A 13468-nucleotide genomic window follows, 5' to 3' on the forward strand; every position below is an offset into this window, starting at 1 on the left:
AGGGAGCCGTCACTCAGGATAATCGCCACAAACGAGTGGCGAGGGAGCTGTGAAGGTCTGGGAGTCCAAACGCACGTGAATATGCCGCTCGGCAGAAACGATACAGGACCGCCGTTGTGTGTGTGAAATCAGTGCAGAAGAATGCGAGCAGTCGGGTCACAGTGTAGCCAGGATATGAGACGGGGGAGGTCTAAAGCAAACAGCTCCAAATTAAAAACAGGCCGGCAAGAGGGGAGGTACGTGGGCCAGCAAAGAAAAGAAAGGGACTCTGATGTTGTTTGGATAGAGTGAATCTGAGGCTAAGGTCTGCGCTCGACGAACACTGACAGAACAGTGACATCATGGCATCAGGAACAAAACCCCGTTTAGCAGTGGGGGCTGCTGGGAGGGCAGCCAGGTGCCAGTCGGGAGGGGCCAGCTTAGCAGACATAAGTATAAGGATTAACAGGACGCTGACAGCACTGACTGCTTTTATCAATCTAATAAACACAAGCAAGGGGAAGGACACAGGCCAACAGTTCAAAAATGAGGTGAGCAGCCATGGGCACATGGCAGCAGAGCTACCCGTCTCCTCGCTGCGTGCGGCCGCCGTGTTCCGCCCACGCGTGCATTCGCGCATTGCGCCGTAAATGTCAGGGAGCTATGACATTTTGAACGCATCTTTTAAAGGTGAAAGTCAACCCAACACATCTGCGGGGCCGCGGCGCGTGGCTCCCTATGTTAGGTCGGCTGTCCGAGGAGCAGATTTATTTGTTGGGAAGATGAGGTCAAAGAGGAAGGTTGACGGAGTCGGCACCGGCGGGCGGCGACACGGGCGACCCGGCTCTGAGGAAATTTATGAGATGCCCACCGAGATAAGAGATGCATTACTGCTGAGGAGAACATGGCAACAAACGGCTGAATAGAAAAATAAAATGTGAGGAACTAACAGGTTTGCATGTAGACTGACATTATTATTTGAACCGGGATTTCTTTGTTTAATAGATAACTCATCAGAGTGGATAGAAGTCACATGTAGTGTACCACAAGGCTCAATCCTTGGACCCCCTCCAATTTAATATCAACATGCTCCCACTAGCTCAAGTTACAACAATAAACAGGTACGGGAACTGCTCTGTCTCCGACCGGCAGGCGCTGCAGAGGGTGGTGAAAACTGCCCAGTATATCGCCAGGGCACCGCTCCCTGCCATCAAGGACATCTACAGGAAGCGGTGTTTGAAAAGGGCCGGGAAAATCACAAAGGACTCCACTCACCCAGCACACACACTCTTTTCCCTCCTGCCCTCTGGGAGGCGTTACAGAAGCCTACGGACCAGAACCACCAGGCACCGGAACAGCTTCTTTCCCACAGCTGTCATGCTTTTGAATGCCTCCTGACATAAAACATAAACTATAAGGACTGTACTCCCCTATCCTCTCATACAACAATAACACATGGACTATCCTCACACACACACACACATCACGGACTGTTTTCTTCACACACACATACAACCTGTAAATTTTATTTGCCATTATTTATCTATAATCCATTCCCTAACATTCTTGTATATTCTGTATAATCTGTATAATCTGTGCATACAGCTCCCATATTTATATTTATATTTATATACAATATCTATATCTCTTTGCTATAACCCCTTATAGTCCATACATACATAGTCTTGTACATCTGTAAATAAATATTTATATCTCGTAGAGCACTTCTGGATAGATGCAAACTACATCTCGTTGCTTGTACTTTTGACAGTGCAATGACAATAAAGTTGAATTCTATTCTATTCTATTCTATTCTATTCTAAACATAATTAGTTACCATAGCTACGCAGATGATACACAACTCTACATTACGATATCACAAGGTGACTCTAAACAGATAAATGTGTGAAGGTGCCATAACTTTTTCCAGCTGAACAGGAACAAAACTGAAGTTATCATCTTTGGACCTAAAGCGGCAAAACGCCTTCAGTTAATACAGCTAGAAACTAGAGATCAGCTCAAAACCTGGGTGTGGTGATGAACTCAAACCTGTTCCTTAAGAGCCACATAAAGACAGCTCAGGATATGGCTTGCTTGTGTCTTTTTAGCAACGAGAATCGGATATGTTGTATTGTGACATGTTTATTAAATGGGTGTGCATTTGATTTTAGTAAAAGCCACTGAATGTTTTTGGTCCCCTATTACTAAAAAATGAAATTAAACTGAAAACAAAAACCTCGGTGAACACTCGGTGTTGCGCCTTGCACTTTCCACTTTAAGATTTTAAATGGGATCTTTTTTTTGAATGGCCTGGAATCAGTGAACATGTTCAGATCCAGGGTATTTTTGAATTCTGATTAATTTTAACATGTACGGTAAAGGTAATGAGAATTGATGCGGCTGAATGGAACGTAGATGGTCACAAAGTATTTGGGGAGCTGCTGATATGCAGAGCTAGGACGCTGCTGGAAGCTCTCCTTCTGTTAACTTCAACGTCCTGGACAACAGGAAACACTGGCCCCTTTACCTGGCTTACACTGTGTGGACTACAGTGTGTGTGTGTGTGTGTGTGTGTGTGTTAAAGAGATGAACATCAAATGAACTTGAGGAATGTTTACCTGCGTGTACACCTTTACATGCGTGACTCCTCTCCTCTTAAGGAGACGAGCTCAAGGTAAAAATGCAGAGCAAGCAACATGTCCCCACCTCTGCTTGTCAATGTTTCTTTGACCTTGGGGTCAACAGCTAGCAGCCCGTACGCTGCCATGGCCTCCAGCAATCACCCATCATTATGCACACACATTTGTGCAGTTCAGCAGCCTCAGGCATAGATGTGCCTTATTTAGTTTAATTTAGTGCTTTTTATTTTAATATGTGTGGTTTTACCCCCATTTGAATCTATTTGTACATGCTCTGAACCATGAAAGGAGGGGGTTTATAATTTTTCAAGTTTACATTAAAGAAGTTGAATATATATTTTTGTTTCATTTCACAAAGCGAAACGCATATCATATTGGTTTATTAAACACACACAGTGGAATATTTCAAGTCTGTTTTTCTTGTCGTTTTGCTGAAAAAGTCTGGAATATAAAACCTCATTTTTAACCTTATAACCAATGAAAGGTCAAGAGCATTAGGACATTAGAAGAATCATTAAAAGAAAAAAATCCATTCACTGGGAATAACAATGTGTGCTTATTGTTAACATAAGGCATAAAAAAAGATTTAGTGGTTATAATTGTTGGGTGGTGTGTAATCTAGGGTTGAAATCCTGCATCTGTGTTTAAAACTCTAATTTTCAAGTAATAAATGGTTTTTTTTCTTTAGCTGCCATCTTGTGTTTAGAGTCAAGTAATGAAAGTTTCTTGCGGGGCTGACGGCAACACTCTTAAAAGAGCCATAAACGTAACGTACATCAGCATCTTAAGGTTAATTCAAACTACCAACAACTCATAAAGTTCCCAATGTTTCCATGTTCTTTCTGTTCGGGTTTGCCTTTAAATGTCCATGAGTCATAAAATGCTGTGTTAATGGTTTCTGAGTCAGCTGTAACCACAATAAATGCTGAGATCACTTGTTGACTTTCAGCTCTATCATTACTGATGAGCTTAGTGCCATAACAACATCTGACAAACCTGTTTGTGTTCTCGGCACTCCCAGATTTTTTTATACACATTTTATTTTAAGAGGAACAGCAGCCATTTTCTAAAGCTTGTATTACATTTCAAGCGGAGGAAGTTTTCTTCTACCTGAGTATTTCATAATAACAGCAGCTCACGTCACAACAGAGATTAGAGTTTCATGCGTTGGCTGTTTGTCCCGTATGCAAATGGAGCGCGAGTTTCGGGAGGCGATTCACTTTCGACATCATTTAACTGGTTGACTGATCAGCAAGGCCACAGAGTGGGGGTGTGTGCGAGTGTGTTTGCCTAGGGACTAAATCATCTGACTTATACAACTATGATGTGTCATCCAGTTCCGTCTGTGGATGAAAAGCGGAGCGCGTAGTCTTTACTTCCTTTTGGCTGCCCAGTGAAAAACAAAATGACTGTGCATACAGAAAACAATCAGTATTATTGTAAGATTTGTAATACAACACATTAGAAATAAAATAATTTTCAATTAAAGCTTCAGATTTTATATATAAAACAGCAAATGTGTTTTGCGTGCTGTGATTGGTGAATGATGTCTGAGTTTTGTAAATGCCAGGTAAGTAGAAAGAGTTTGTTCTTAGTTCACCTGGTTAAATAACAGTTAAATAATAATAATAGCACATAATAGCAATAACACAAAACCCATGCATTCTCATTGGTTTTGATGATTCGACACAGAGCAGAGAGTGAGTGGAGAATCTTTTTAAATGGTACTTTGACTCTTATTTTGTTCCCAAAACGATTAGTTGGAATGACTATAAGTGGAGAAAAAAAGGTTCTAAGAAAGAATCCTGAGAAATTTCAAAAGGCACACAAAACACTAAAGTGTGCCAAAATTGCTAATTTGGAAAGTTTGATTGGGTTTTAATCAACTAATACCTCTCCAAACCTTGTTAGCTTCACTGCTTTTCCATGAATTTTGGCACAATAAATTGTCAGTTTGTTTGCTAGATGTTCTGCATAGCAACTGCATGCTTTCAAAGGAATATTCACATCACAAAGTGCATTTTCTTATAAAGAAAATCGTTTTTTACATTTGTCACTCTGTGCCATTTTCATGTACTGTCACTGAGTAACATGAGTGTTGATTTTTAGTTCTCTAAAGTCTGAACCTCATTTTGAAAGTAGAACAATTACACTTTTGGTGGAAAAGTGATTAAATATCCAGCAGAAGCTTGCTAACACAAAGAGCATTTGAAGGACCTACTATAAATAAAAACTTGTCTATTCAGTTTTCGTTCTAAAAGAATAAAATAGTTTGTTGTGTTATGATTCCACCACATAGAAAGAATGAAGAAAATGAGTACGACATTCCTGGCCATGATGAATGGTTGTGAACCTCTGGTGGTGTTTATTGTTCTCACCCATGACAATCAGCTGCATTTTCTTGCTGCTGATTCCAGGAGCCTTCTTAACTTTACACTGGTAGGTGCCCGTGTCTGTCGACTTCAGTCCGGTCAAGTTGATGGAGGCGTCGCCGCTCTTCGGGTCGGGTGTGTTGAAGTGGACTCTACCCTTCATGGGCTCGTAATAATCCTCGTACACCCGGTCGCCCGAGTACAGAATCACCTGGATGCAGAAAAAAAAAATCTGCAATTAATGGCCGTAAGCTTTGTGTTCTGAGTTGTTATCCCTCATTATTTATTTTACATTAAATTTAGAATTCCTCATTGCATTTTCTGAACTGTTTTAAAGGCTTGTTGCAGTTTATTTCTCCCATGTTCCCACCAAGTTTTCTTTTATTTATTTTACATTTGCTGTTATGCTCCTACTTACACTGACTGAACAAATTAAAGTCGTGTTGTTTTTACATGTTTGACCAAGGTTGTGAAGATCTTAGTGTATTTAAGTGTGAAGAACTGGTGCAAATTTAGTACATACATGTCTATGTTTTAAAAAGGAAAACTTTTAAGTCAATTCAGTACTGTGTTCTTGTATCGGATCATATCGGACGATATTAAGTTATCCGTGTCAGAAGTGAAAAAAGTGGATCACGCACCCCTACTCATAATTTAGAAGAAAAACAAAATCTGTCAATAAAAAAAAATAGTAGGAGAGATCATGCATTTATAAATTAGAATTCCTTTATTGCCATTGTGCAAGGAAGCACAACAAAATTTTTCATTTATGCAACAAATTCCTTGCTTATTACAGCAAACAAACACAAATCAAACAGACAGAGATTAACCTTAGAGTGGTCCTCAACCCAGCACTGTGTCATTATGTTCTTTCTCTGCTCAAGTAAAGTGAAGGTGGAACAAACAAAGCCACCACAGTGGAAAAAAACCAACACCCGCAGAGTCAACAAAGCACACACACAGTCAGGTGGAGCTAATAAGAATCCTGCTACAGTGATGGTAGAGGAAGAAGACATGACCATCAAAATAAGGGGAAAGGAGAGCACATAATGAAAAGAATTCCCATTCTCTTTTCCAGACACCATCATATTCTTGCAAATCTCCATGGAGACGGTGATCAACAAGGTTTTCTGTGCCACTATCGACAGAACAGCAACACCCTTGAGTGAGGAGCATGAAGAAGCAGGATGATGAATCTATAATGGAAGTCTGAACCAAACAAGGACAGAAAACATTCCACTACATAAACACACAGTGAGACAAACAATGCTCCGGTAATAACTAGAACTTAAACACACACACACATAATATATATAGATATATATTATGTGGGTGTGTGTGCGTGCGTGTGTGTGTGTGTGTGTAGAAACTCATTTGCAACAGAATCGGGAACAACAGCGCTGCCTTTGTTTCCTCCACTTGGCAACTTCACACAGACAGACAAGCAGCACCTGCTGAATACAGGAACGCTGGCTGATGTTCACTACCCTGAGCTGCTTTCAGCACCATCAAACTGGCCGTGTGTGTGTGTGTTGTATGACTGAGATAAAGTGGAGAGTTTCCACGAATCTCTCTCCTTCAAAACAACTCTGCGCTGTCTGTCCCCTCAGTAAGGAGCTTACTGTATCACTCACTTCTCTTCCTTCTCAACTCTTTCAAACATAATTCAATTTCTCTTAAAGATCAGAATCTAAACTCTTATCAGGCCAGAGTTTATAACCTGCAGCTTCAGAAGGTAGGATTTGTTTTAAGGATGCAAAGAAAAGGGAACACCTAAGGTACCACAAGGCATGCTGGGTAGTATATATGGTATTATAATCCATGGATGATCCAAAATGTCCTTTGCTGACTGAAAGATTAATTTTAATCAAGAGACACTTATTAAGCACATCCAATAAGAGACAATGTCCTGGAACTTCTTCTGTAGCTGGGAATCACTTTGCTAAGAAAAAAGGGGGTTGCAGTGACATTAAATCTCAGAAATTATTTTGTACCAACATAGTAACTTCAATGTTCCTACACAGTTTCAGATCCAAAATTCCACACTTATCCACATTCAGGTTTATAGGGTTTTTTCCTGGGGTTATTAATAACACAAAATATCAACTTCTTATGATATTAATCAGGTTTATTCTCTTTAGGTTCCATCAAACATGATAGAAATTAGCTTCTGATAGCCAGTGTCTACTTCAGAGCTGGTGATATTTGGACTAAAATTATTCCACTGCATTTCAAAATTTACAATTCTCAAGACTCAAAAGGACTCTTATGTAAAAACTACAGCATCCTACATTAAATGCAAATAATCTAGAAGACACTTTTGTCAAACTAGAGGAATGAATGTAGCACAAGTTGACTTTATTATTGAAGGTTACATGTATTGCAGCAAAGTTGCTGTGTTTTGGTTTTTCAACCTCTGTCATCTGTCATGGAACCTGCTGGATTTGGAAATGTTGTTAGAAAACTCCACACCATTAACACAGTGACTGATGTTTACAGTTAGCAATGCTAGCCGTGCTAATGATTTTCTTTGCGCTTCTGAATTAATCAAAAGGCTGCGATTGCGAAATTGTATTTGTTTTTTTGGACGTTAGCAAAATGTCGACAAAGATTTGCACACCTGTACAATGGAAACGAATCTTAAAAAATATTCTTAAATCCAAATAATCAAAAACTGGTATCGGAAGATCAAAGATTTACAAAAACGAGCGTTTTTAAATCAATGCATCTTTCATTAAATAGAGTAGCTTAACTAAATCATTACTTTGCTCTGTATTCTGATACTGTTAATAGAAAACTGGTTTGATCCTTGTCTATGTAAAAAGAAATTATTTCTCATCTTCCTTTTCTTAAAACTATTGCAGAAATTTTGTTTTTAAGTTGAAATTTCCACTAGTGACAACTGCTTACTTGCTACAGCAACACTAGTTTCCAAAGTATCAGGCCAACAGCTCTTGGAATGAGCCTGACTCATCTTGTACACTTCAACCATTAAAGCAGGTAATTCTGTTAAAATTCCACATTGCTCTCAGGGGAGGAAAGCAGATCCCAGTAACTTTACTGGGACAGCAAACCCAGCAGGAATAACAGCTATGTGAGACAAGAGCACAAAAGAAAGGAAATGGAAACGCCCCAAGGTGAGTTGGATGAGGTCTACCTCCAGCTTAGCCCCTTCGTGAGCAAACAGATGGAAGCGCTTACACACGCAGACACCTCGAGCTCCTAAAACTGCACAGTAACCTTGAGAGTCTGGGGAAAAGGAATATGAAACGGGCCAATGAGAAGGCAAGCGAGCCAAGACAGGGTCAGGACGGCAGAGCAACGCAGCCAGCGCCGCGCCGCGCTCATAACCGGTGGCAACCGACTGCCGGTCAGCGCGATCCTTCCCCGTCAACAGACAACACGGCAGAGTGTTATTAGTTCAACCTTGGTTTCATCGGATACGCTTTAGGATGACATCACCGTCATGTGACGCATCTGCGACGAGAGTTAAAGGTGGAGGCGGTGCTTATTTGAGAGGCAAAGCAGAGAGCCGCGTTACCTGTGTACTGCAAACACGCTCAAGGAGAGCAACGTTTCATTATCTCTCCCCCCACTGAGGCTCTTCATTTGAATGAGTCAGGCTGCAAGCCTGGAAGTTCACATCTCTGCTACGGATTAGACTCAAGGTTAACAGACTAACTTCTATGGGGGAAAAAAAAAAAGACATCGCCATAGGCATGCGCAAACAACGTCCTTTTTCCCCCCCTAAACTCCTAAAATCCTTCAACTCTTCCACTATTTCCCACCAGCAAACAAAAAACTCTGACTACGTTTCATAAATATAAGGCCTGGGTCAGTTCTTGGTACCAATATATGTGATTTTTTTTTTTTGAACAAATCACCGTTTCAAAAAAAATGCTAACATAGCATTCATACAATTTAAATTTATTCTATGGGATATAAGACAAAGTAATAAAGTATTGTCTTCAGTAGGGGTGCACTGATTGTAGTTTCCTACTGATTTTGACTTTATTTTTGCCTGAAAAGACACCACATGTTGGATTGTGAATCTTTCACTATCTCGATTCAATTCTGATTTTTGAGTCCATGATTTGATTCAAAAATCAATTTTCAATTCACAACAATTATTCATAATGATTTCTGCTTTTATCTATAGGTGTACAAAGGATCCTGTGGATCTACCCCGGTCTGCTGTGTAAGGCAGAGTGACTAATGGAGACGTCGAAGTGTCTTTTTCCACATTAATTCCATTTAAATGGAATCTGTGCTTAAATTACTCTTTCCCCGCATTCTCCATTTTGCTTTTATGAAGCAGTCAAGTAGAGAGCGCCACACATTTCTGCAGACAGCTTCCTTTGTGCACAACGACGTAGCAATTTTCATACATGAGGTTTTTAAGCCATTTGGTATCTTTGTAGTCATCTGGTGAAGAATCGTAAAAAAAATTATACATTTCCTCACTACATCAAATAAATGCATCTGAATGTTTCTCAAAAATATTCATGTCGCCTGTGGATACAAAAACCTAGAGGCGTGGACTGGAGTTTTAAATTTGACCCAATCACTACTGTTTGTCCGTAATGCAATGTGCCAGTTGGACGTTGTTAATCTTCTTTCTCAACAGCCAAGAGCCCAGACCCTCTGTACGAAGCAAAGCGTAGTGCAAGGGGCTGGTTTTTACCAGACTAGCTACATTGCAGAGACTATTGTGAACTGCCCACGTGCAGACGTGACTTGGTGAGCGGGTGTGTCGGTGAAAGCTCTGTCATGGAGTGAGAAAGGAGACAGTGGCTGATTTTCATACCTTTATGGAGGAAGATAAGATCGGTGGATCAGATTGGTTAACTATTGTCCAATCTCCCAAAATTAAGGAAATCTGAGCCGATTTATCGGCGCACCCTTACACTTCACACCTCCCTCGTTTTTCCTCGACTTAAAAAAACACAAATTAGGTAATATGTATATTTCTGGAAACTGCATCAGTCTGCATATCAAACTCAAAAGTAAAATAAATGTTCAAAAATACAATTAGAACAATGATTATGTTACATTATTTACACGGCAGACCTGGAAACCACGGCAACTTTACTCAAAGTTGCAATAACGTGAGAGTCTGATAGTGGGCCTTGTGTAGCTGTCACCATGGTGGGAAACATTCAGGACAGACCCTCCCTTTAGCGAGTCCGCAGCCAGGCAGTGAGAAAAAAATGCAAATGACTGTTGTTTCCAGAATCACAGGCATCTCTCACTCCATCCGACAAAAGCAACACGAATTAGCTCCGGCTCACCAGCCACAAAAAGATACTGATATATGAGATATTGTAGGCAAGCCCACATGTTGTAGCAAACTGCCCTGCTGAGTCCAGCCTGGATTTACTCGCCTTAATGTGAGCAAAGGTTCATCATGGTTCCTGAGCATCTGGGAGCCTCTGGCTATAAACTTTCACTCTCCTTTCATTGTCTGACACAGCAGCACATTGGCCTAATTCTACAGATCCCTGTCACATATACTAAAACAGCCACTTGGAATTAACGTGCCACTAATTGCAAAGAATTTAGTCCGTGCGTGACTATGTGTTGGTTAAAGGCTACTAGAACGTGTGGGAATCTAACAGGTCAAGGAGAACAAATGTGTTCCCCGAGAGATGTCGGAAATATTTAAATTCTCGGGAACATACGGCGTGTGAAACCAAAACGCATGAAACGATACTTGAAAACAATAAGCCTTAGTATCGTCGAGGGAAAAAAAGAAGGTAAATCCTAACTGGAAAGGATCAGTTCAAATCAGAAGCCAGTGAACAGAGGAGGATTTAGGTCTCTTTAGTTAGAGCGGGGCTTGTTGGGTCAGCGGACAGAGAGGGCTGCGTTATTAACAGAGGTACCTAATAACGATGTACTGACCCATTTCTGACTAACGAGAATTAAAGAATTTTGGAGGGAAAACAGTCACTAAAGCCACAGGAGAAAGAGAGAAAGAAAAAGAAAACCTCAGCTATAGCTACACACAGTCTCCATGTCCTATAGGTATGTAATGGTTTAAACACAGTGAAGAACTTTTAAATAAATTGTGCTCTATTTTATTCAAGTAAGAAATGATGGCAGAAATATCAAGAATTACACCAAAGAAAAATAAAGAGCTCAAAATATAAAAAACATGGTCACATACCACTTGGTCGTTAATTTGGTTGTCGGAGGCCAGCAAACTCCATTCTATGTCCAGAGGTCCAGTGTCTGAGGAGCTCAGGGAGAACTGGCAGTCCAGCTTCACACTCTGCCCGCTGGCCTTCTCCAGAGGGGCCTTCGGACTAGATGTGATCTCTAAAGGTGAGACCAAGGCTGGACAGAGAGGGATAAAGAACGTCAAAGTCAAAGCTGTAACATGTCTAGCAATAAACTTAGCAATATTTCACCTGAAACATGTGAAAACCTGCTGGATACTCTCCTCTGCATGGGATGAATTTTGTATTTTACCATACTAGGGTAGTAGTGATGGAGACTGCTTTACTCCATAAAACATTATATATCTCTGTATCATTGCAAACAGATACCTTGTTGACATCAGCCTGATTTATTAATGCTACTAAAACACAGTTTATGAGCCCTTCATGGTCATAATCAGTGGATCACTGATCCACAGCACTGGGAAATAGGACTCCGAACTAACTTTTAGCGTAAGATTTGTTCATTACTATTCAGAGTAAAAGAAGGACATTATTTAACAACGGAGTCGGAAATGGAGTTTACAGATTAAGGGTGTTTTCACGACTGATGGTCCGGTACAGTTCGATTGTACCGGACTGCAACAGGCTACATTTTCTGCTTTCAAACTGCATTGTGTCAAACAAACCGAACCCTTTGAGGAACCGCGTTTTAGTTTGGATTAATTATGGTTTCCCGTTCAGGAGTAGAAAGCATAGGAGAAGAAAAATCCTGTGCTGAAAATGAAAGAATTACAAAGTTTTCCCCATTATTAATGTCTATGCCCTCAAACCTTATCTGATTTGTATAAATGATAGTCAAACTATTCATTTATAGTCAGAAGATGAGAGTTCCTCATTTTGATGCATACAAAAATAGATTTTTTTTGGAATTTAATCTGCCGATTAGGAGAAAATGATCAGGTTATCATCTCTGGCTGAGTAATAGGTACATATTCCCTATAATTATATCCACATGTTTTCAGAAAATAACTACGCAGTAAAAAAAAAACCAGGGATAAATTATAACACGAAGAGAAACTGGTCCATTAAAAATGACAAGAAGCTGCTGATATTCTTCTCCACATACAAAATGGGTTAAAATATCTCGTTCTATAGGAGATTTCAGCTGTGACAGAAACGCAGCCCATAGAGAATAGAGCTGTCACACGCTGTCATAATGTGTTAAGATCCGTTTGACAACCTCCCACATACTAATAAATAAATAGGGTCGGGGGGATTTCTTTAAGTACATATCTATAATAAAACCGTTCTGTTGATACAAAAAGCTCTATGTGTTATTAAAAAACATGGGATTTTCCTTTGGCTACATCAGCGTTACATTTAGGTGCTCCCCCACTGACGGAAAGAGTCTACTGTCGTGTGAAAACACAATCAGGGAAACAGGAAGAGGAAAATTTGTATTTCTTTATGGGAATTACATCAGTTACAGATGGTCTCAAAATGACAATATTATCATTTATTGCAATAATTTGTTGGACAATTTCTTGTCCAACAAATTTTTTTATTGCGACAGTAAATCGTCACAATTTTTTATGACAATTTGTGTGACGATGGTCTATGCTTTCATAAGAATGGCCAATGAAAAGCCATGCTTTTAATAAGCTCTTCATGTCTGCCTATGAAAAGCATGGTCATGCTATTCATAGGAAAACAAATGTCACATGGTTTACATTTTAAATATGTACTGTATAGAGATGCACGATCAAATATCAGTATCTGCATCAGATATTCTACATCGTGTATCAGTTATAATGTCCCTGATCCATAAGAGCAGATCTAGTCAGTCCAATTCTATGCTTCATGCTCTGAGCAATGTAATGCTTTATTGTTTATTTTACATTATATTTAGAATTCCTCGTTGCACTTTCTAAACCATTTGAAAGAAAGTTTGCTGCAGTTTATTTTTACATGTTTGACCAAGATTGTCAATCTATTTTTTTCTGCCGGTTTCCTTTTCTTACATTGGCTCTTACCAAGCTTATGAAGTTATTGGTGTATTACAGTGTGCTTCACTGGTGGAGAGTTATCAAATGAATTTGCAATTAGGATAATTTATGTCTGTGTTTTTTAAAAAATACATATTTTTAGTCAATTCAGCGTCGTTTTTCTGTATTGAATTGATATGGGTTAACACCAAACCTCGGTATCATGTCGGAAGTGAAAAATGTGGATTAGTACTCCTTTTTTTTTTTTTTTACCACAACCCTAAACTGTAAGTCAATCCATCATTTCTTGATGAAGAAGCTGAAAGGAT

General features: G+C 39.7%; 1 protein-coding gene across 1 annotated transcript in view; it reads right to left on the minus strand.

Annotated features, from left to right (window-relative positions):
* Positions 1-13468, minus strand: part of cxadr (CXADR Ig-like cell adhesion molecule) — a 47741-nt gene that overhangs the window by 8268 nt on the left and 26005 nt on the right. Inside the window, exons 2-3 of the mRNA XM_032576407.1 lie at positions 11160-11329; positions 4997-5201 (exon numbers count right to left, since the gene is read on the minus strand). Of these exons, the coding sequence (XP_032432298.1) occupies positions 4997-5201; positions 11160-11329 (375 nt within the window). The remainder of the gene's footprint in view (positions 1-4996; positions 5202-11159; positions 11330-13468) is intronic.

Source organism: Xiphophorus hellerii, chromosome 11 (assembly GCF_003331165.1).
Source record: "Xiphophorus hellerii strain 12219 chromosome 11, Xiphophorus_hellerii-4.1, whole genome shotgun sequence".
Lineage (NCBI taxonomy): Eukaryota > Metazoa > Chordata > Actinopteri > Cyprinodontiformes > Poeciliidae > Xiphophorus > Xiphophorus hellerii.